The sequence below is a fragment of the Nansenia antarctica genome, assembly GCF_963989245.1.
Source record: "Nansenia antarctica genome assembly, chromosome: 5".
Classification (NCBI taxonomy): Eukaryota; Metazoa; Chordata; class Actinopteri; order Argentiniformes; family Microstomatidae; genus Nansenia; species Nansenia antarctica.
Window position 1 is genome coordinate 70432649 of NC_137690.1, and position 25513 is coordinate 70458161.

Below are 25513 nucleotides of genomic sequence, written 5' to 3' on the forward strand. Positions count from 1 at the left end.
TCAGCTCTTAATATACATAAACATGCCTAACCTGTGCTGTCAGTTTCATTGAATCCCAAAGAACTGAAATAAATGATTCGGTAGTTAAGATATTTATAATGGCCATTTTACAATGCAATTTCCTAAATGCAAGGTAAATAGCAGGCTGTAGAAACTAGAACAAGAACGAGAAAACTAGAAGAAACATACTGGAGGCAGACATCAAACTCGATTGAATAATTGTATTTCTCAAATGTGTACAGTTTACAACATAACCTTGACATACACAAGAAAATAAAGATTTATTTATTATACAAAATTAAAGTATAATAGTAGCTACGATAACAAATATTATTGTAATAATAAATGTCCTATATAATTCAGATAAATTAAACGTGTGTCTTCCAGTCCATTTTTCATTTCGCTTCCTTTACATTTTTGCGCACTCCGTTTTCTCTTGCGTTTGAGGACAAAGAGTCAAGCATCAAATATGGTTGATGGCCCATCAATAAATACAAACACGATACAATATCAACATAACAATACAATGAATGGAATACAGCATTTAAACACACGTTTTTTTGACAAAAAAATTAAGACTCTCAACCCACTGAGTTATGATATGTCAAATTCAGCTTTCCATACATTGTGCTTGCAAATAGTTAAGTAAATAAATAAATGGTCAGAATATGTTTGTATACAATGAAAAACAGGAAATAAAGCCACTATTGGTTATTATGATAATAATATGATAATGACTGGGGTTTATCCAATCCAATCCATGTTTTATGATTATTATTTTTTATAGTTCTCAACTCAAGTGATGTGTGTTCACCACAAGAAGTCTGGGTGACAAGTAAAGCAAACTATCAAATATCTTTATCAATGCATTGACTAATGTTAACTCAAACTATGATGGTGTGTACAGTAATAAATATAAATAATAAATTAATTAATTAAAAAAGAAAGTTAAAAAAACTATACATAAATAAATAAATAAGTAGAGATATAAATAGAAAAAAAACATTTTTGGGGAGTATTGTGTTGTTAATACTTTTCTTCAAGGTGTTGTAATACTACCTTAAGCATTGACACACACACACACACACACACACACATCAAGAACCTTCAACTGATGCCCTCTATTTGCCTTAAACCTGGGCTCTGAATGCACTCTTGTAAATCTACAGACCACTTCTCTATGAGTCTGTACAAAAAGGACTGGAACGGCACATCAACCACATCACATCAGGAAAAAGGGCTCAAATCTGCTTGCGCAAATGGTGCGGAGCAGAACGAAAAATACCTAACAACTCTCAGAATACTCCCATTGGATTGTGTCTCATCGTGTCTATTAGATATATTACGGTTAAGATGGCCGACTTTGCTCATTTCTTGGCACTTTTATTGCACATGCAGATTGGGGCCCATACTGAACATAATCCTCTCAATTTCTCACTCTCGAAATAATCTAAATGAAAATCGAATTCACGAAAAAAAAGAAATCAATATTTTTCCAAGAATATACAAAGAAACACTTATTGAGTCTCTCGTCATTTTCTTTACATATTGTTGCATACGACCAGACGTTATACTGACAGCTGGAGAGAGTTCAAGGAGGCGAGCTGGGTGCGTTGTAGGCTTTCATAACAGGAAAGGATTGTCGCTCTGAGTACACTCAACTAACCCACTCAGGACCACGGGTGGTTGCAAAGGAACCCCCTCTCCCATTGGACGATCAGACACTCCCAAGGAGGCCAACCCTCCCATTGGTGGAGGAGCAGACACTCCCAGGGAGAGCCCCCCTCCTATTGGACGATCAGACACTCCCAAGGAGGCCAACCCTCCCATTGGTGGAGGAGCAGACACTCCCAGGGAGAGCCCCCCTCCTATTGGACGATCAGACACTCCCAAGGAGGCCAACCCTCCCATCGGTGGAGGAGTAGACCCTCCCAAGGAGGCCAACCCTCCCATTGGTGGAGGAGCAGACACTCCCAGGGAGAGCCCCCCTCCTATTGGACGATCAGACACTCCCAAGGAGGCCAACCCTCCCATCGGTGGAGGAGTAGACCCTCCCAAGGAGGCCAACCCTCCCATTGGTGGAGGAGTAGACCCTCCCAAGGAGGCCAACCCTCCCATTGGTGGAGGAGTAGACCCTCCCAAGGAGGCCAACCCTCCCATTGGTGGAGGAGCAGACACTCCCAGGGAGAGCCCCCCTCCTATTGGACGATCAGACACTCCCAAGGAGGCCAACACTCCCATTGGTGGAGGAGGAGACACTCCCAAGGAGGCAAATCCTCCCATTGGTGGAGGAGACACTCCCAGGGAGAGCCCCACTCCCATTGGTGGAGGACCAGACACTCCCAAGGAGGCAAACCCTCCTATTGGTGGAGAAGGAGACACTCCCAAGGAGAGCCCTCCTCCTATTGGTGGAGGAGCAGACACTCCCAAGGAGGCCAACCCTCCTATTGGTGGAGGAGGAGACAATCCCAGAGAGGCAAACGCTCCCATTGGTGGAGGAGCAGACAGTCCCAAGGAGGCAAACCCTCCCATTGGTGGAGGAGGAGACACTCCCAAGGAGGCCAACCCTCCTATTGGTGGAGAAGCAGACACTCCCAGGGAGAGCCCCACACCTATTGGACGATCAGACCCTCCCAAGGAGGCCAACCCTCCCATTGGTGGAGGAGACACTCCCAAGGAGGCCAACCCTCCATTTGGTGGAGGAGGAGACACTCCCAAGGAGGCCAACCCTCCTATTGGTGGAGGAGGAGACACTCCCAGGGAGGCAAACGCTCCCATTGGAGGAGCAGACACTCCCAAGGAGAGCCCTCCTCCTATTGGTGGAGGAGCAAACACTCCCGAGGAGAGCCCTCCTCCTATTGGTGGAGGAGCAAACACTCCCGAGGAGAGCCCTCCTCCTATTGGTGGAGGAGTAGACACTCCCAAGGAGAGCCCTCCTCCTATTGGACGATCAGACACTCCCAAGGAGGCCAAGCCTCCCATTGGTGGAGGACCAGACACTCCCAAGGAGGCAAACCCTCCTATTGGTGGAGGAGGAGACACTCCCAAGGAGGCAAACGCTCCCATTGGTGGAGGAGCAGACAGTCCCAAGGAGGCAAACCCTCCCATTGGTGGAGGAGGAGACACTCCCAAGGAAGCCAACCCTCCTATTGGTGGAGGAGGAGACAATCCCAGGGAGGCAAACGCTCCCATTGGTGGAGGAGCAGACAGTCCCAAGGAGGCAAACCCTCCCATTGGTGGAGGAGGAGACACTCCCAAGGAAGCCAACCCTCCTATTGGTGAAGGAGGAGACAATCCCAGGGAGAGCCCCACACCTATTGGACGATCAGACCCTCCCAAGGAGGCCAACCCTCCTATTGGTGGAGGAGGAGACACTCCCAAGGAGGCCAACCCTCCCATTGGTGGAGGAGGAGACACTCCCAAGGAGAGCCCTCCTCCTATTGGTGGAGGAGCAGACACTCCCAAGGAGGCCAACCCTCCTATTGGTGGAGGAGGAGACACTCCCAGGGAGGCAAACGCTCCTATTGGAGGAGCAGACACTCCCAAGGAGAGCCCTCCTCCTATTGGTGGAGGAGCAAACACTCCCGAGGAGAGCGCTCCTCCTATTGGACGATCAGACACTCCCAAGGAGGCCAACCCTCCCATTGGTGGAGGAGCAGACACTCCCAGGGAAGCCAACCATCCTATTGGTGGAGGAGACACTCCCAAGGAGGCAAACCCTCCTATTGGAGGACCAGACACTCCTAAGGAGAGCCCCCCTCCTATTGGTGGAGGAGCAGATACTCCCGGGGAGAGCCGCCCTCCGATTGGTGGAGGAGACACTCCCAAGGAGGCGAACGCTCCCATTGGTGGAGGACCAGACACTCCCAAGGAGGCCAACCCTCCTATTGGAGGAGCAGACACTCCCAGGGAGAGCCCCCCTCCCATTGGACGATCAGACACTCCCGGGGAGAGCCGCTCTCCCATTGGAGGAGGACCAGACACTCCTAAGGAGGCCAACCCTCCCATTGGTGGAGGAGGAGACACTTCCAAGGAGGCCAACCCTCCCATTGGAGGAGCAGACACTCCCAAGGAGAGTCCTCCTCCTATTGGTGGAGGAGTAGACACTCCCAAGGAGAGCCCTCCTCCTATTGGTGGAGGAGTAGACACTCCCAAGGAGGCCAACCCTCCTATTGGACGATCAGACACTCCTAAGGAGGCCAACCCTCCCATTGGTGGAGGAGTAGACACTCCCAAGGAGGCCAACCCTCCCATTGGTGGAGGAGTAGACAGTCCCAGGGAGAGCCCCCCTCCTATTGGACGATCAGACACTCCCAGGGAAGCCAACCCTCCTATTGGAGGAGGAGGAGACACTCCCAAGGAGAACCCCCCTCCCATTGGACGATCAGACACTCCCGGGGAGAGCCGCCCTCCCATTGGTGGAGGAGCAGACACTCCCAGGGAGGCCAACCCTCCTATTGGTGGATGAGACACTCCCAAGGAGAGCCCCCGTCCCATTGGACGATCAGACACTCCCAATGAGAGCCCCCCTCCTATTGGAGGAGGAGCAGACACTCCCAATGAGAGCCCCCCTCCTATTGGAGGAGGAGCAGACACTCCCAAGGAGGCAAACCCTGCCATTAGAGGACCAGAAGCTCCTAAGGAGAGCCCCCCTCCCATTGGTGGAGGAGCAGACACTCCCAAGGATGCGAACCCTCCCATTGGACGATCAGACACTCCCAGGGAGGCAAACCCTCCCATTGGTGGAGGAGCAGACACACCCAAGGAGGCAAACCCTCCTATTGGAGGAGGAGACACTCCCAAGGAGAGCCCTCGTCCCATTGGACGATCAGACACTCCCGGGGAGAGCCGCCCTCCTATTGGTGGAGGAGACACTCCCAAGGAGGCAAACCCTCCCATTGGACGATCAGGCACTCCCAGGGAGGCAAACCCTCCCATTGGTGGAGGAGCAGACACTCCCAAGGAGGCAAACCCTCCCATTGGTGGAGGAGCAGACACTCCCAAGGAGGCAAACCCTCCCATTGGTGGAGGAGCAGACACTCCCAAGGAGGCGAACCCTCCCATTGGACGATCAAACAGTCCCAGGGAGGCAAACCCTCCCATTGGTGGAGGAGCAGACACGCCCAAGGAGGCGAACCCTCCCATTGGACGATCAGACAGTCCCAGGGAGGCCAGTGCAGAGAGTCCAGCCTGAGGAGTCTCCACCCCAGCCCCATAGGAGGGAGCACCCTGAGGCCACACTGCAGGCATACCCAGACCCGGCGGAGGCATGGTGGTACGGGGGGATATCTGGGATAAAGGAGCGCCCCCTACAGGACGGGGGGATCGGGGGGATCCCAAGCCTGGGCGGGTAACACTGTAGGCCGTAGGGCGGGAACCAAAGGGGCTGGAGGAGGTTATGGGGGTTGTGGTGGTAGGGGACAGTCCTGCAAGGGAAACGGATGTGCCCTTGAGCCCAGCCAAACCCAGGCCTGGTAAAACCCCTGGGAAGTTAGGAAAAGCAACAGAATTGGAGGGGGGGAGTTGGGGGGGAGGAGGGATTTACACAGAGCGAGCATTTCAAGAGAGAGAGTGTAGAACAGAAAGAGGTGTGAGAAGATTACATGTTTGAAATCTTTGAGGGTAGACACTAGCCATGACAACAACTACAGATGCTCACACCCATACAACAGTTACTCACTACAGGGAAGTCTAACTACAGGGAACTAGTCATAACACTGAATCACAAGCACGGCTTTAAATGAACGAATAATATAATACATACTTCTCATATTTATTATCTCATTCTCGACCCACTCTCTCTCTCTCTCTGTCGCTTTGATTTAACCCTCCTTACCCATGGCAGGTGTTTGCGAAGTAAGGGAGTTGAGGGAGTTGAGGGGGGGTTGCTTAGGTTTGGGTTTGGAGGAGAGGAGTGAGTCCAGGTCCACCAGCGAAGCCCCAGCTCCCAAGAACGACGCCGGAGATGTCGGCTCCTCCCCCGGAGTCGTTACTCTCTCTGCAGAGAGATGAAGAGAAATAAATTTCAGTGGCATTGACGTCAAACCACACTGGGATGTTATATAACTTTTTTTTTATTACCACCTAGGGTGTCAGTACTCCAGGGTTTATTGAAATACATGGAAGCAACATTGGGGATGGCTACATAGAACTATTAACTCTATTCCTTACACTTTACTGTATTGCTGTAAATACTGCTACTTATCACTGCAACATAAACATAATTGCTATTTGTTGCACTTCTGGTTAGACGCACAATAATTTTGTTGCATTGTCTTGTACTATGTAATGACAATAAAGTGAATCTAATCTAATCTAATCTAATCTAATCTAATCTATCCAATCCTCTGAGATCGACAGTGGAGCCTGAAGGACAAGAGGACTAGGGGTTGATTGATGCAGGCGAACACACAAACAACCAACCAACCGACCAAACAAACACAACATTGCGTACCGCGGTGGAGGCTGGTGGAGGTAGAAATCAGGCTCATGTCATGGAATGAGCCATTCCTCATTCTGGTCCATGCATTACAATGAGCCCGCCCTCTGATTTCTACCTCAGGTCTGTAGACAGGTGTACCTACCTGTACCGTTGCTAGGCGTTCCCCACGGGTCGGAGCTGGCAGCGTCTGTCGTGGAAGCCCCTCCCCCCCAGGGGTCGTTGGTGGAGGCTGTGTTTGAGGGGGCTGCAGGCGCACCCCAAGGGTCATTGCTGCTGGGTGGAGGTGCACCTGGAGGAAAGAAGGAGGGGGTAAGGAGGTTTACACACATTTACAAGAGGAACTGCAATGGACCTATCGCTAAGCCACAAATAGAAATTGTCCAATCATATCACAGCAAAAGTCACTACAGGCAGAAATCTTGGACAAGCAACTCACTAATATATTATGGTGAAAAACTTCTAGATTAAACATTCTTGTCATCTTTAAAAAAAACATGTCTATTACTTGCTGTGGTAAATCAGAAATTTGCCAACTCACACCATTGAAGTCATTGAAGTCAGTCAGTCAGTCACTGTCAGTGAAGCGTTGTTTGTTTGTCTGAGTTTTCAAAGGGGGTGTGGCTTAGCGATAAGTCCATTAATAACAATAACAATTTGTCATATTGTTCTTGCCTTTGAGAGTAGATTAGATGACATTGTAATTTGTTTTGCCTCACATGCTCCAACAAGAATACCTCATATGTCTATTCTGTCATGGTTATTACAGTTTTTTGGGTTATTTGTGCAGTATCTGGCCGAACCTTTCCTTGGACTAATGCTGGTGGAAATGTGTAGGGCTGGTGTAGGGCTAGCTCCATGTTTTAAAAGGCATGAAAATGTGCTTCAAGCGACTCCAAAGTGACATAGCAACATTATGTTGTTGAGGGTTATAAGAAATTATATTGTACATCCTGTAAGCAAGTTGACAATGTGACTTGACAATGATTTCATAAACCTTCTGATGGAACTGTTTTCCTTTACAAAATAGTTCCACGTAAACAGTTCCATTAAAAGACAGTTGAATGTCAAAGCACGGGTCAGCTTCACACCCCAAGCTTGGTTGCTTGGTTGCCAACACATCCAAACATCCAACACACACTAGAGGGCGACGTTTGATAAGAAAAGCAACTCTGGAAAACATCTATCCTTGAAACTCTATTTCCTCTCCAGAGGTGTCAATTACACTGGTTGCCAGGGTGATTGCCGGTCATGTGACATACCGACATGATGCTCAGAGCCTGGCTGAGCAGGGGGCAGTTATAAACATTGACATACAGAAGACCTAAATATTTGTTTATCTGAAAAGCACTATTTTACTGTAATAAATACATACTTTAAATGCCAGCACGATCCTCTCCACGCGCTCCATGGCTCTCTAAAACCCTACATGCTTGTAGGGTTCTCCTGAGACATCTACTAACCCCTTGTACTGTTTCTCCGGGTTTGAGAAACGACTGCCAATGGCCCCTGGCCTGAGCTAGATTACTTTTCCTGCCAAGATTGGTGGATAGATGATTCACCTACTTAGTCAAATGTATTGATTGTAAGTCGCTTTGGAATAAGGTGTCTGCTAAATGTAAAAAAAATGTTTTTAAATGTAAATATACAGTATAGATACTGCATATATGATCACAATACATTTGATCATGTCGCTTCCGTCAAAGTAATATCAAGCAGCCTCAAATCTGTAACAGGGTTGTACAGTGTTGTAAACTTTTAAATGTAGGCAGTGGCATTTTTACTTCCCAAATAATCTACAAATACATAAATCTCTCACCTGGTGATCCCCATGGGTCATTGTCTTCCTTGGACTCATCTCCAAATGGATCTGGGTCTGAGGCGGCTGTTGTCCCCTCCCCTCCCCAAGGATCCGGCTTCTTCTTCTCAGGCAGGGGTTCAGACGGCCCCCACGGATCTGAGGCGGAGGCAGGGGCATCGGTCGGGGCACCCCATGGATCTGAGCCGTCTGTCGGAGGACTTGAAGGGGCCCCGAAAGGATCAACCTCCTCTTTTGACTTGTTGGAGGGCGCCCCGAAAAGGTCTGCGCCATCTGCTGTAGCTTTGGACGGTGCTGAAAAAGGATCGGAACCATCTTTTGGTGCTGAAAACGCATCTTTTGGTGCTGAAAACGGATCGGAACCATCTTTTGGGGCTGAAAATGGATCTGAACCATCTTTTGGCGCTGCAAAAGGATCTGAGCCATCTGCCTTAGCTTTGGACGGTGCTGAAAATGGATCAGAAGCATCTTTTGGTGCTGAAAACGGATCGGAAGAATCTTTTGGTGCTGCAAAAGGATCTGCGCCAACTGCCTTGGCATTGGATGGTGCACCCCAGGCATCTGTTTCCTGTACTGGAGATTTGACTGGTGCACCCCAAGCATCTGTTTCCTCTGATGGGGGTTTGGATGCACCCCATGGGTCTGGGGCGGCCTCAGATGATTCCTCAGTGGAAGGGGCACCCCAGGCAGCAGAGCCCTTTTCTGCTTTCGCTGCATCCTCCCATTGGAGCTCATCTTCAGTTAGCTTCCCCTGAGAATCAACAGAGATCAGACACTTATGACGACACACACACACACACACACACACATTTCCCAAATCATTAAAGTCGGACTGAAATGGAAATCCCGAAACGATGCTCATAGTAATGCCCTAACCAGTTTTTTTCTATTGTAATTGTTGACTTTCAATGGCCAAGTTATCACACTCGAAAACAATCAGCTTGGCGGAGGTGAATGTCACCGGGCCCCTCCACAGGCCGTTTCACACGGCTGTTACTGTCATTATTCTCCTGTAACAACATACCTCCTCGTTCGTCATCCCTGACTTACTACAAGTGCACAGTGGTGTGTCGAGACGAGGCATCTATGAAAGTCCAGACAAATAGAGGAACCTGATAACTGAGGATGGCAGTGAGGATGTAGTACCCACCCTTCTCTCTGCCTCCTTCTTCTCAGCCACTACTCTTCTCTGTTCCTCCTTCTTCTTCTCGAAGCTCGCAGCCAGGTCAGCCACGGAGGGGATGTTGTCCAGGGACGGGAGCCCGGTGGCTCCCGGGATGTAGGCAGCTTTGTAGTTGGGGTCCATTACCGGGTCAGTGGAGGAGGCTGGGGGGGAAATACGGAACCTGTGTTAGGAAGCCATCAGTCCCCACACAGAACTGCCTCATCACGAACATTCTCATTCTCACAGAATCATGACGACTTGTCGCCTGTAAAACAAAAACTTGCACTCACACAGATTAACAACTTTACACTATATGGACAAAAGTATTGGGACACCAGAACATCACACCCATATTTTTGTTATTGAACTTCTCATTCCAAAACCATGGGCATTAATATGGAGTTGGTCCCACCCACTGCTATAACAGCTTCCACTCTTCTGGGAAGACTTTCTACTAGATTTTAGGATATGGTTGCAGGGATTTGCTCCCATTCAGCCACAAGAGCATTAATGAGGTCGGGCACTGATGTTGGGCGAGAAGGACTGGCTTGCTGTCAGCGTTCCTATTCATCCCAAAGGTGCTCGATGGGGTTGAGGTCAGAACTCTGTGTGCAGGTCAGTCAAGTTCTCCCAGACCAAACTCGGCAAACCATGTCATTATGGACTTCACTTTGTGTATGGGGACTTTGTGTACGGGGACATTGTCATGCTGAAACAAACCATTAAAACAGCCTCAGACGATAATTGTGTCCACATACTTTTATCCATATAGTGTATATCAGATCACTAAAGTGTGTGTTTTGTGGGTTATGGTGCGAGATTACTTTGTTGCTCACCAGTGGCGTTCTTAGTGACCTTTTCTCTGGTCTTGAGTGTAAAAGCTCGCTCTTCCTTGAGTTTCTCATCATCTTCCATAAGAGTGAGTACCACCTTGGCCTTCTCCCTCACATTCGCACCCTGTGTAGGACGGCATGGGGAAGACATCGTTAGCACTGCGAGGCATCTCTGCCAGCAGCATAGTGCTTCTCCGCACTGTCGCTACTGTTACACGGAGTTAGCATTGCAAAGCTCAGTATCAAAGACAGGTCAGAGTTAGCTTAGCTTAGCTAACTCTCGCCCCTGGGGTTAGCATAGCACATACCGTATTTTCCGCCCTATAAGGCGCACTTAAAAGTCCCCAAAAAAAAAAAAAAACGACAGTGCGCCTTATAACCCGGTGCGCCTTATATATGGATCAAAATGTAAAAATTACATGACCAATATTTTTTTTTTAATAATAATACAATGTTTCAGTACGACTGGTAAACTACAAAGCCGCACCGCTTGCAGCATTACGGTAATCAGTAAACGACGGCCGCCATCTTGGAATCTCCGCGAATGCTATGCTTGTGGTGGGTTAACATAATTCACCCCCGGAACTAATAGTTGGGAGTATTGTTCCGTACGGAGGGTTAAGTGGGTGGTACTGAGTTTTAGTTCCTGTTTTAAGTGTGTGATAACAACTGGTTCATGTCTGTCAATAAACGTCTAGCTGTGACATTTAATACGCCGCCTCCGACTCCCGTCTCTCGGCACTACATGCTATTGTTATTCTATCATGTGCTCTGAATGGATGCCGTACTCACCCAACTGTTCAATTCGGACACTCACACCGCTTGCAGCATTACGGTAATCAGTAAACACCGGTGTTGTGCTTACTTACAGTCCCACACCACAAGACCCCAAGTTAAGAAGACTAAACAGAGTTTCCGAGGGAACAAAGTGAGATTCTTGGTGCTTTCAACTTGAAGTTTTAAAGTACCCACTCGATATAATAAACAACAGTTTAACGATCACTAAACACTTATCATTTGTGTATTGGATTCATTATTCTCGTTTGCCGGAGGCTACCGGTAAGGGAGGGTTGATTTGTAAACATACTTTCGTTTTAGCTCGTGTTCAAAAGCAAGAACTGTGTGTTCATCTAGTTATGTGTAGTTATGTGTTTTTAGCATGTCGATGTTCTCCCAGTATGTTGTCATGTTATTAAAATACAGTTTAGACCTTCGTAGCGATGTGTTTTGTTAGCTGTTAGCCGCTAGCAGCGTTTGTTGTGGGTGTTTGAGATGAACCAATTCAGTGTTTGAGATGAACCAACATTCAAATACGCCTGTCGTGTTCAATCTTTCTCTGATTTGAATGTATGACACATCATTTGAAAGCTTACAATCTGTAGTTTAAGCATGTGTAAAAACTGAAAAAGTACGTTGCACATTTCACCAGGAGCTGTCACATATTGGTTGTTGGTTATAATTGTATAGCCTATTGGTTGTTTTCTGGTGTTGTTTTGCTCTGTTTGTAGTCTACTTGATGTATTTTTATCAGCTGTTAAATCACCACAGCGGTTAATCCACTAATAGAGATAATAGCAGATTGAAAATGCTTGTAGCTAACTACTCTATATCTCGTGGTTGCAGCTATTGCGAATTGCTATTCACGCGAGTCAGCTGTGAATCACCGCAGGTCCTTGACGCTTGTTGCAAAAATGGATGACGAACGGCTGATACTTGAGGTGGAAAAATATATATTTTTGACAGTGGAGCAGGTAGAACGTTGATGGTGACAACGCTCAGGTGGAGCTTGGACAACGGGAAGTTGACACAACACCGATGGAGAGGTGACGCAACGCAGTAGGTGGAGCTTGGGCGTAACGCAACCCCAGTCAAACGTTTGACTGCAGTATCTATTCTATGCGCCTTATAAGCCGGTGCGCCTTATAAGCCGGTGCGCCTTGTATATGAAAAAATTTCTAAAATAGGCCATTCATTGAAGGTGCGCCTTATACTCCGGTGCGCCTTATAGGGCGGAAAATACGGTACTAGGAAAATATGAAGAGGAGAAGCTTTAAAAACAGTACTCTGGAGATCAGGGGAGACTGGTGGGTAGAAATCGGAGGACGGGGCTCATTGTAGTGCGTGGAATGGAATGAAGAACGGTATCAAACATTCATTCCTCAATCTATTCCATGCTGTGACGGCCCTCTGGCCTCGTCTGGCCTGTTAACCTGTGTCTGTCCAGGTAGGCTATACCTGGTGGGCGGGGCTGGAGCCCAATCAGGCGGATTAGGGGCAGCTGACGCGACCTCCTCGACCTGGTTTTGCTTAAAAGAGGCTCCAGTCTCCAGCTCTCTCTTAGGGCTTTCACACCGGCAAAGAACCGTGCCGGTTCGCGTTCGCCTTTTTGTTATGGCCCAAAGCCAGGTCGTAACAATGCATTATAATGAACCCATCCCTTTCATTTCTACCTCCGCCCAGCCTCCACTTGCTGGTAGATGTGGACTTGAGTACCTGATCCTTCCCGTCCTTGTCTGTGCATCTGAACTCTGTGAGCGCTTTGACGATGTAGACGTTGTCATTCAGGTTCTGGAGCACACGGTCCGAGCCGGTCTTTAACAGGTACTCTAGCAGGGTCAGGGACTAGAGCAGCACATTAAAAAATAAAATAAAAAAAATATCTAGATAAGCAGAATGATCCGGATTCTTTTTTCTCTGATCCAGGATCAGATCTATCTAACAGATTGAGTAGTATAGGGGAAATCAGCCAGCTCGATCTTATTCTGGATAGCAAAAAAAGAATCCAGATCATTCCGATCCAGATTTTGAATTACGGGGCCCTGCTCCTCACCTACATTCTAAGTAACTTGATCACGTCCCGCTGCAATCAGCAGACTAGTGATGCATAATTCATGATAATGTAAGCGTACACCATAGTGACATCCATTGCATGTTTAATAGGAAATGGCATTTACAAATACAAGAAATTAGAAGAGGGTTATAAATGTATAATGTTTACCATGAACATTATGCAGAAACCCAGAAAATATGATTGGCAATAGATAGACACAAAGCTAACTTTGAGAATATGCTGAAATGTGAGATGAAATAAAGATGAGATTTGTAATACCAGATTATTAATGTTTGTGAAATAAGATTTTTGTTTGTCAAAGTAAACTATTACAAACTTTACTGAACCAAATTCACCAATCAACTTCAATAATTCCACTGTAGTATGACTTGTTCCATTGTAGCACGACTACCATCATTTATTACTTTATCACTTTATTACATTATTATTACTTTATTATTACTTACTTTACTTATTTTACTTTACTCTATTATTGTGATTTTGTATCTTGCTGCAATGCCAATGTTGAAGAACCTCCCCATCTCTTCCCCTTCTCCTCCCCTTCTCCTCCCCTTCTCCTCACCTTGTGGACGTGCCTCCAGTTCTTGTCGTCTTTGAGGCGTTTCCAGAGCATGGTCATGATCTCGTTGCAGGCCACCACGTTGTAGGTCAGATCGGAGATGTCGGCCATCTGAGAGCTGGAGGGGCCCCAGGGGTCGTTGGAGGTGGCCTCTCTGACCTGGGAGGAGGGACACAAGGGTGTTAGACAGTTAGAGACGTATGGGTGTTAGAGTCAAATGGGTGTTAGAGTCAAATGGAGTCAGTTAGAGTCATATGGGTGTTAGAGTCATATGGAGACAGTTGGAGTCATATGGAGACAGTTAGAGTCATATGGGTGTTAGAGTCATATGGGTCTTAGACAGTAAGAGTCATATGGGTGTTAGAGTCATATGGAGACAGTTAGAGTCATATGGGTGTTAGAGTCATATGGGTCTTAGACAGTTAGAGTCATATGGGTGTTAGAGTCATATGGGTGTTAGAGTCATATGGGTCTTAGACAGTTAGAATCATATGGGTGTTAGAGTCATATGGGTCTTAGACAGTTAGAGTCATATGGGTCTTAGACAGTTAGAGTCATATGGGTCTTAGACAGTTAGAGTCATATGGGTGTTAGAGTCATATGGGTCTTAGACAGTTAGAATCATATGGGTGTTAGAGTCATATGGGTCTTAGACAGTTAGAGTCATATGCGTGTTAGAGTCATATGGGGGCCTCAGGGAGTACTGTGGACCGGAGAGATTAGAAAGACACCGTTTCTGGAGGCAGGATAAGGACATTATGAAATATAACGAAATTCGCCACTGGCAATAACTGTAACAGGGTTTCTGAGGATTGTGTAATGTTTTTAGTCCATAGGCGTCTTTATAACTCCTATAACAATTTTTTACTATAACTCCTATAACTATTTACTATCAACATATTGTTGGGCAGACAATGAAAATTGAGGAGGAGGAGGAGGAGGAGGAGGAGTCAACAACCTGCCACCTGCCCCCGGAGACCAGTATGAACTTTGACCCCGACTGCTTCCTGAACAACCCCAAGCAGGGGCAGATGTACGGGGGAGGAGGAGGAGGAGGGGGAGGGGGGAGGGGCAGGTCTGGGGGGAGGGGTGTAACGGGGACACCACCGGCGGCGGCGGGGGGCTGCTACACTGCCCTCCTCAGTCGCTAGCCGCGGCTAACAACGGCTATGTCAGCTACAACGCGGCGCTCATCAACAACAGGAGTAGGAACAATGGGGATTGAGAGAGAAGAGACATGCATGACAAAGGACAGAACATGAGAGATGTTGGGTCACTGGTCTCCGTTACCTTAACCTCAGCCTCAGAGAAGTTCTGTTACCTTAACCTCAGCCTCAGAGAAGTTCTGTTACCTTAACCTCAGCCTCAGAGAAGTTCTGTTACCTTAACCTCAGCCTCAGAGAAGTTCTGTTACCTTAACCTCAGCCTCAGAGAAGTTCTGTTACCTTAACCTCAGCCTCAGAGAAGTTCTGTTACCTTAACCTCAGCCTCAGAGAAGTTCTGTTACCTTAACCTCAGCCTCAGAGAAGTTCTGTTACCTTAACCTCAGCCTCAGAGAAGTTCTGTTACCTTAACCTCAGCCTCAGAGAAGTTCTGTTACCTTAACCTCAGCCTCAGAGAAGTTCTGTTACCTTAACCTCAGCCTCAGAGAAGTTCTGTTACCTTAACCTCAGCCTCAGAGAAGTTCTGTTACCTTAACCTCAGCCTCAGAGAAGTTCTGTTACCTTAACCTCAGCCTCAGAGAAGTTCTGTTACCTTAACCTCAGCCTCAGAGAAGTTCTGTTACCTTAACCTCAGCCTCAGAGAAGTTCTGTTACCTTAACCTCAGCCTCAGAGAAGTTCTGTTACCTTAACCTCAGCCTCAGAGAAGTTCTGTTACCTTAACCTCAGCCTCAGAGAAGTTCTGTTACCTTAACCTCAGCCTCAGAGAAGTTCTGTTACCTTAACCTCAGCCTCAGAGAAGTTCTGTTACCTTAACCTCAGCCTCAGAGAAGTTCTGTTACCTTAACCTCAGCCTCAGAGAAGTTCTGTTACCTTAACCTCAGCCTCAGAGAAGTTCTGTTACCTTAACCTCAGCCTCAGAGAAGTTCTGGACCAGATTCTTCAGCTGTCGGCGAAGCATGGAAGACGTCATGGCTCCGGGTGGGCTGTCTCAAACCACACGGGTCGGGTCAGGAAAGAGACTGCGTCCACACACACACACACACACACACACACACACACACACACACACACAAACTGTCAAATGCTCCTTGTTTTGGGGTGGATAGTGAAACATGCATTGTAAGACGCTGGCAGGTTAGACTATAATACAGACTTCAACAGACTTCCGTCGGAGACTGAAGACCCATCTCTTCAGGTTACACCTTAACTGCTCCTCCTGAGACTTCTACTGCCCCCCTTGTACTGTTTCTCCAGTGTCTATATAAAAATAAAAAATAAAAATAAACAGGCTTTTTCCTTCTATCACGGAGACTGCCAATGGCCCCGGGCCTGAGCTAGATTACTCTCCCTGCTGCAGCTGGTGAACTGATGATTCACTTGCCTAGTCAAATGTATTGATTGTAAGTCCCTATGGAATAAGGCATCTGCTAGATGCCAAAAATGTAAATGTCAATGTAGTAGGCCCTTTACCTTTTTAGTATAGCCCTTTCACCAACTGTCTTTTTGTATTAATTATAGAGATGTTACCGGATGTTTGTCTGGTGATATAATGTTAATGCATTTCTTATCTCATAGACCACACAGTCCTCAGTTGAAGGCCAACAGACTTTAGCAAGATACGCTTTTGCTCATGGGAGCGGGGTGTGCCCCTCTCTGTCCAATTACCTAATTTCTTGACAATATTTCGGCCTATTTCAGGGCAGTTTTGGGCTTGTGAGCGCTATTTAGTATAGAACTCTTTTACGCGTTATTATAAAATAACCCTGTAGTAGTATATCTTTTACATTTAGTCCCCTACACTAAATGAAGGCATCTCCAGAGTGAACAACCATACCACCCGTGGTTCAGTTCTGCTGTTGCCCTGGCTTACTAGTCTTACCTGCTGAAAGAAAACTACTGCTGGTGCCGTCAAGGAATTCTGTCTCTCTTTTGAACTGGTCTCACTGACTACTCATTCTGGTCGTCTCTCTCTCTCTCCACCGCAGCATCGGGTCCCAGCACCTCGAGATAAAAGATCCTATAAAGAAACAAAACAATGACATGACATTCATTCATCCTACGGCTGCTGTAAGATACAAGTGCAGACTATTCTTTTTTAGGCTTAAAGAACCGATCAGGGGATTATGAGAAATGAACACTCATCTCGAGATTAGATTAGCCGGTGTTATTGTGAATAAGAACTGGGTCTCAATATAGACTCAGACATAATATAGACATAGTCTGGTAAAGAATGATTAAATAGCATTATGGATAGAGACAAATAATGTATGATTTGGACAGGGGTGTGAAGAACCCTGTAATGAAACAGTCAGAGAGATGGAGAGTGTTGTTGTCTAGTATTCATGGACACGCTGGTGAGCTAGCTGCTGACTATGCTAAGCTACTCTCCAGTCCTCCACATTACAGCCAACATGTAACGTCCTGTTAAAGACCTGTTAAAGTCATGTAACTACATGTTAAAGACCAACTAAATGCCTGAAGGGAGCCATGACATTACATGATCGTGTTTAATTTAATTAATTTAATTGCGACAAATGTCAACAACACCAGTAATGTTTGTTAGCACAGGCTAGCCAGCCAGCCAGCTAGCGAAGAGAACCGATCCAGTAGTACAGCTGCTTTAAGATCTGCAGTGTGAGACCCCAGGGCACATTTAGCAAGCAATCTAGTGTAAAACTAAATAAAAATAAGGATAATAAGGTTATCACGCAAGCCTCAGTTGTAGTACCACCTCAACCAGGACCGTGGACAGTAATAATAGGATAGCGACATTCAGACTCAGACATCAGGACCTTGGACAGCGACCGTAGCTTAGCATAGCTTAGCTTAGCACCATCTCCACCATCTCGACCGTAGCTTAGCTTAGCACCATCTCCACCAAGGCTACATATTCATTGTCGTCCAAATCTGCCCAGGCTGTGGGATCTAACTTAATGCAATTGAAGTGATATAATAATACAGCCTTTCGTATACAATTATCCCCACTGACCAGTCGTTAATTCATATGATTAATGCTGGTGTTTCAACCATACAAATTGAATTGTATTACTAACCGTTTGAAGCCTTCAGAGATGGTAGACAGACCACAGTGATGTTCAGCTCCTCCTACACCTGTCGCACAGACCCCTCCTCCATCATCACATGGACTTGAATAATCATGTAAAATGTTGCAGCTGTTTCATCTTTACTGTGAATACTAGCAAGATTCTCGTGGCTCTGAGTGTCTATTCACTTAAATTGTTGTTATGTTGAAATGATGAATGTTTCTTTTGTTAATTGGTCTGATGGTGCGTTCGTTTGGTTCTCGTGAACTCGCAGGTCCCAGTTGGTGAAGTTTGAACTCCGGCATGAACTATTCAGCCAATTAGATTTCGTTTGTAATTCATAATGAACGTTAACAAATTACACACATACATTATAGATACACGTGTGATTGTAAACAGTCACGTGTTGAAAGTGTACAGAACAATGAATACTGTTTATTAATTTATGATTTGATGAATGTGTAAAACTAGTTTTGAATATCTATGAATGCTGGTGGGTTTGAATACTGTTAAGTATGTCCTTATGTATGGATCTTATGATTGACTGGACTTACAGAACTTAATTAATTGCTATAGCCATGTAAAAGAGATGTATTTGTGTATCTTTTCTATCAATTAGTAATTAGCAGACAGTCATTTCAAATAAGTTTTTGATAGAGGTTTTTGAAAAAGTTTTGTCTAGCTAGCACCTTTACCACAGAAACATTAAACATTCCAAGTAAAAAAAATAACATTTGCAGAAAGACAGATAGTTTCTATTACCATTCTTGACTAGATCTGACAAATTTTGAGGTTGGGATGATGGTTGGCCGTTTGACAGACAAGACACGGTTTCTTGGCGGTCTCAGACAAGACTAATTCTAGCCTAAAAAGCATTTTAACCGACCCTATAAGTAACAAAACCTCTAGGTGTGTGAATGCCACTGCCTGACTAACACCAGACTTTAGTAAGCACTTTGATTGGCCCAGAACACAGAAGCTCTCTTCACTGAACATTCTTTATCATGTGATCTGACTCCTTGATGGCTGCAGATGTATCACGGCCATGAAGCATTGATTTTCACGAGATAATGACAATGATGGAGGTTTATTCACTGTTTTCATATGTACAAAATTGAAAAAGTATAAAATCTAAAGCCATCATTGGAAACAAATATTGCTGCATGTTTGGGCATCTCTGAAAGAAAAAAAACCAACCTCTTCAACACAGACAAAAAGTATGCATGTAACATCTTTGAAATATGTTTTTTGTTTTTTTAAAAAAGAGAAAGAATAACCTACATTCACTTTTTACCAATCCCAGAGAAAACACCTAATGATACAGACTAAACACCTAATGATACAGACTTGACATCTATAAACATAACTAGATCAGAAATATACAATTATAAAATATCAATGTTGAGAGAAATGTGTATAGAATAATGTACAAAAAAGGGGAGGGTCTGAAGAGGGTCACTCAGATGTCCCACACAGAGTTGTGAGTCGGGTCTGTGGAGAAGAAGACAAGAGGAACAGTGAGTCTGATGGGAGCAGCAACTAGTCACTGCCTGACCAGGCTAACGTCTGGTTTAGAAGAGGTAGGAATCTAAACCAGATATTACACATACAGGAAGTTTACAGTCATGCACAATGAAGTTCATGGTTTACGGAAAAACCACTAACTACTTGTGAGCCAACTAATACATCATACAAACAGCAACAGTAATGACAATCAACCAGCAGATTAAGGCCCCATCCCAACACACCCCTTGCCCCGACCACTTAGCCCTACCCTTCCATTTTGTACGTTCACACGTAGGGGAAGGGTTTCCCGATTCTTGTTGGGATAGAGGGGTAGGGCCAAGTGGTAGGGCTTACATGGCCCTCCAAACTGAGGTTTTCCAGAGGCACACTCAAAATCGAGTGTTATGAGATATCTCCCAGAATGATGTTGTGGCGAAAACCACAAATGTAATTATTTTCTTTGTTATTAAGATGTTAATATTATGATAACCATCGTATTATCTTAGTTTAATGTCGTTTCAATGTATTATAGTCCTTTTCTTTATAACAAGCATAACAAAAAAAATTACAACATGGTTTTAAGGCTGATTTGTGCACAACAGTCCCTCATTTTAAGATATTTCCACGTTGCATTTCCCCCCTTTGATGGAATATGACGCCCAAAATTTCGTCCAGCAGTGAAGCTGTTACTGCTCCCTAATATTACTGCAGACTGGCAGGGTAGCACAGGTTGCTAGCCTACAGAGCACCGCTCTGTCATGAACTGGCCTGATAATGAAGAATAGTTGTTTTTTATTTGATGACTTATAAGCGCCCCTTGACAACACTAACCTTCTTCACTGTAGTCTGACTGTTCTCATCAACCTCTGAGCTGCTCCCGGCTTCACCCTGCTTCTTCAAGGCTGAAGGGAAAAGCACAATTCTGCGTAAATAGATAAATAGTGGTCGGGCTGATTTCCTTGCAGGATCTAATTTGTAAGACCTAGTACCTCATTTTTGGGCCGAATAACTGAAATGGAAGGCCTTTTTAGGCCTTATAGATCAGATTACTGGATTTTAGACTTTAGGGCTTTTTAAGACCAGCGTGGGAACCCTGTATATAGATGTAGTATTGTATAAGTATACAGAGGTGGCACTGTGTACGTCAGTGAGGAGCACAGCGGTGTTGTGACTTACGTTTTTTGGCAGGAATGGTGTGGACTTCAGCCATGACACTCTGAACCTTAGCAGCTTCCGCTTTAATCTACAGGTGAACAGACAGAAGCATTGAGTCACTGTGGGCAGCTGAGGGACGGAGGGACTTGCACGGCTCCTACAACAGACTGTCACTCACGTAAAAGCTGAAGAGAATTGTTTTTATTTCTCTGATAGTATAGTGTCTTGAGACCTTGGTGAAAATGTACTTTAAAAACTAAAACTTGAATGTGATTTTGTTGGAGCATGTTGTTTGGAGCATCATTTCTACACGGTCAGTGTTGGCAGCCAACATAATATATTATATCAACAAATAGAGTGAATTGTGTCCGCTTGCAGAATGTCATGCAGTATGCACCCACCTTGTCGTCCTCCACAGGGGCCTTCTCTGCACAGGGGCCTTCTCTGCACAGAGGCCCTTCTCTGCACAGGGGCCTTCTCTGCACAGGGGCTTTCTCTGCACCTGACGGGGGAAAGAAGGAGAGGAGTCAGTGTGCCTGTGAAAAACAACCTCCAGCCTCCTGCTGGATGTAGAACTGTATGGATATGGATATGGATAACAGGCATTATTTCAGTGGAACCTCACTCACTATAACACTGTATTTACATCCCAATTATGATACCAAGCTCACTTATTCTGAGTCTGTCAATGAAAGCACTTCATATCTAGCATTGTGTTGATGCCAAAGTAATTAATAATTATCAACAATAAGATGTAAATAAATAAATAAAATGTATAAAAAATAATAATAACAAGTTATCATTTCTAAAGCACGTTTCAACTAAACACTAGCTATACATAAAGGTGATTAGATCTAACCATAACACTGTTGTGTTATTATTAACAGCCTATCTTTTCCACTTATAATGCAGGAGCATGACACAATCTGTCTCAAGTATTGCCATTGGATTCTACTCACCATTGTTGCAGTGCTGCAGCCAGTTCATCTGTCTCTCTGCCTTCGGTAGTTTGATCAAGGCCATGTTGTATAAATTGTCTACATCTTTCAGCATGCTGTTGGTCCTCTCCTTCAGCCTCTCGATGACGGTTTCCACTACACAAAGAACATCGTTTATCAATACGGGTCTTGCAAAAATGATCACATCGATCGGTAAACCTTACGGGTAACTTTGATAGCCTTCCTGTTCACGTACCCTCACTGTCGAAGTCCGCCAGGAAGGCCTCCAGCTTGTCCATCTTGGGGTTGTTCTTCTTGCGCTGTTTTCTGGGTGCCATGGCGACTCTGTGAATTCAGATACCAAACGATTTGTGGCATAAACGTATCTTATTAACGCTGAATATATAGCTAAGTAACTACTAACTAGCTAAGTAACTACTAACTAGCTATGTAACTACTAACTAGCGAGCTAGCTAACAAGTGAAGTAGCTAGCAGCAGCCTCGACGTAACTTTCTAAATGTCAACGGTTATCGTTCTAAGATAGTTAGTAGCTAGGTCTATTACGACAAAAAACAACAATGATACATTCCTGTTAGTTTATGTAACATTAATTATAAATTATATATATGATTTACCTGTAGTGATGATCCTTTTAATGAGCTAACTGGCTTACTAGTCTTACCTGCTGAAAGAAAACTACTGCTGGTGCTGTCAAGGAATTCTGTCTCTCTTTTGAACTGGTCTCACTGACTACTCATTCTGGTCGTCTCTCTCTCTCTCCACCGCAGCATCGGGTCCCAGCACCTCGAGATAAAAGATCCTATAAAGAAACAAAACAATGACATGACATTCATTCATCCTACGGCTGCTGTAAGATACAAGTGCAGACTATTCTTTTTTAGGCTTAAAGAACCGATCAGGGGATTATGAGAAATGAACACTCATCTCGAGATTAGATTAGCCGGTGTTATTGTGAATAAGAACTGGGTCTCAATATAGACTCAGACATAATATAGACATAGTCTGGTAAAGAATGATTAAATAGCATTATGGATAGAGACAAATAATGTATGATTTGGGCAGGGGTGTGAAGAACCCTGTAATGAAACAGTCAGAGAGATGGAGAGTGTTGTTGTCTAGTATTCATGGACACACTGGTGAGCTAGCTGCTGACTATGCTAAGCTACTCTCCAGTCCTCCACATTACAGCCAACATGTAACGTCCTGTTAAAGACCTGTTAAAGTCATGTAACTACATGTTAAAGACCAACTAAATGCCTGAAGGGAGCCATGACATTACATGATCGTGTTTAATTTAATTAATTTAATTGCGACAAATGTCAACAACACCAGTAATGTTTGTTAGCACAGGCTAGCCAGCCAGCCAGCTAGCGAAGAGAACAGATCCAGTAGTACAGCTGCTTTAAGATCTGCAGTGTGAGACCCCAGGGCACATTTAGCAAGCAATCTAGTGTAAAACTAAATAAAAATAAGGATAATAAGGTTATCACGCAAGCCTCAGTTGTAGTACCACCTCAACCAGGACCGTGGACAGTAATAATAGGATAGCGACATTCAGACTCAGACATCAGGACCTTGGACAGCGACCGTAGCTTAGCATAGCTTAGCTTAGCACCATCTCCACCGTAGCTTAGCTTAGCACCATCTCCACCAAGGATACACATTCATTGTCGTCCAAATCTGCCCAGGCTGTGGGATCTAACTTAATGCAATTGAAGTGATATAATAATACAGCCTTTCGTATACAATTATTCCCACTGACCAGTCGTTAATTCATATGATTAATGCTGGTGTTTCAACCATACAAATTGAATTGTATTACTAACCGTTTGAAGCCTTCAGAGATGGTAGGACCCCAATTGAAATAAGCCAGTGGCTTTCTTGGGTTTTTATCCTGTTAGTTGACCTTGTATGTAATATGTACTTTCATGTACCTACTTCTGCAAATCTTCTAATAAAGTTTTCAATCAATCAATCAATCAAGACAGACCACAGTGATGTTCAGCTCCTCCTACACCTGTCGCACAGACCCCTCCTCCATCATCACATGGACTTGAATAATCATGTAATATGTTGCAGCTGTTTCATCTTTACTGTGAATACTAGCAAGATTCTCGTGGCTCTGAGTGTCTATTCACTTAAATTGTTGTTATGTTGAAATGATGAATGTTTCTTTTGTTAATTGGTCTGATGGTGCGTTCGTTTGGTTCTCGGGAACTCGCAGGTCCCCGTTGGTGAAGTTTGAACTCCGGCATGAACTATTCAGCCAATTAGATTTCGTTTGTAATTCATAATGAACGTTAACAAATTACACACATACATTATAGATACACGTGTGATTGTAAACAGTCACATGTGTTGAAAGTGTACAGAACAATGAATACTGTTCATTAATTTATGATTTGATGAATGTGTAAAACTAGTTTTGAATATCTATGAATGCTGGTGGGTTTGAATACTGTTAAGTATGTCCTTATGTATGGATCTTATGATTGACTGGACTTACAGAACTTAATTAATTGCTATAGCCATGTAAAAGAGATGTATTTGTGTATCTTTTCTATCAATTAGTAATTAGCAGAGTCATTTCAAATAAGTTTTTGATAGAGGTTTTTGAAAAAGTTTTGTCTAGCTAGCACCTTTACCACAGAAACATTAAACATTCCAAGTAAAAAAACAACATTTGCAGAAAGACAGAGTTTCTATTACCATTCTTGACTAGATCTGACCAATTTTGAGGTTGGGATGATGGTTGGCCGTTTGACAGACAAGACACGGTTTCTTGGCGGTCTCAGACAAGACTAATTCTAGCCTAAAAAGCATTTTAACCGACCCTATAAGTAACAAAACCTCTAGGTGTGTGAATGCCACTGCCTGACTAACACCAGACTTTAGTAAGCACTTTGATTGGCCCAGAACACAGAAGCTCTCTTCACTGAACATTCTTTACCATGTGATCTGACTCCTTGATGGCTACAGATGTATCACGGCCATGAAGCATTGATTTTCACGAGATAATGACAATGATGGAGGTTTATTCACTGTTTTCATATGTACAAAATTGAAAAAGTATAAAATCTAAAGCCATCATTGGAAACAAATATTGCTGCATGTTTGGGCATCTCTGAAAGAAAAAAAACCAACCTCTTCAACACAGACAAAAAGTATGCATGTAACATCTTTGAAATATGTTTTTTGTTTTTTTTAAAAAAAGAGAAAGAATAACCTACATTCACTTTTTACCAATCCCAGAGAAAACACCTAATGATACAGACTAAACACCTAATGATACAGACTTGACATCTATAAACATAACTAGATCAGAAATATACAATTATAAAATATCAATGTTGAGAGAAATGTGTATAGAATAATGTACAAAAAAGGGGAGGGTCTGAAGAGGGTCACTCAGATGTCCCACACAGAGTTGTAAGCCGGGTCTGTGGAGAAGAAGACAAGAGGAACAGTGAGTCTGATGGGAGCAGCAACTAGTCACTGCCTGACCAGGCTAACGTCTGGTTTAGAAGAGGTAGGAATCTAAACCAGATATTACACATACAGGAAGTTTACAGTCATGCACAATGAAGTTCATGGTTTACGGAAAAACCACTAACTACTTGTGAGCCAACTAATACATCATACAAACAGCAACAGTAATGACAATCAACCAGCAGATTAAGGCCCCATCCCAACACACCCCTTGCCCCGACCACTTAGCCCTACCCTTCCATTTTGTACGTTCACACGTAGGGGAAGGGTTTCCCGATTCTTGTTGGGATAGAGGGGTAGGGCCAAGTGGTAGGGCTTACATGGCCCTCCAAACTGAGGTTTTCCAGAGGCACACTCAAAATCGAGTGTTATGAGATCTCCCAGAATGATGTTGTGGCGAAAACCACAAATGTAATTATTTTCTTTGTTATTAAGATGTTAATATTATGATAACCATCGTATTATCTAAGTTTAATGTCGTTTCAATGTATTATAGTCCTTTTCTTTATAACAAGCATAACAAAAAAAA

General features: G+C 44.5%; 1 protein-coding gene across 1 annotated transcript; it reads right to left on the reverse strand.

Annotated features, from left to right (window-relative positions):
• Positions 1-5152: 5152 nt before the first annotated feature.
• Positions 5153-15800, reverse strand: epn1b (epsin 1b; the record flags this gene model as incomplete). Its single annotated transcript, XM_080531913.1, has 9 exons — positions 5153-5289; positions 5837-5998; positions 6585-6731; positions 8259-9009; positions 9409-9584; positions 10260-10380; positions 12750-12878; positions 13670-13825; positions 15732-15800. 9 exons carry the CDS (start codon positions 15798-15800, stop codon positions 5153-5155), a joined length of 1848 nt encoding a protein of 615 aa, XP_080388039.1.
• Positions 15801-25513: the final 9713 nt, after the last annotated feature.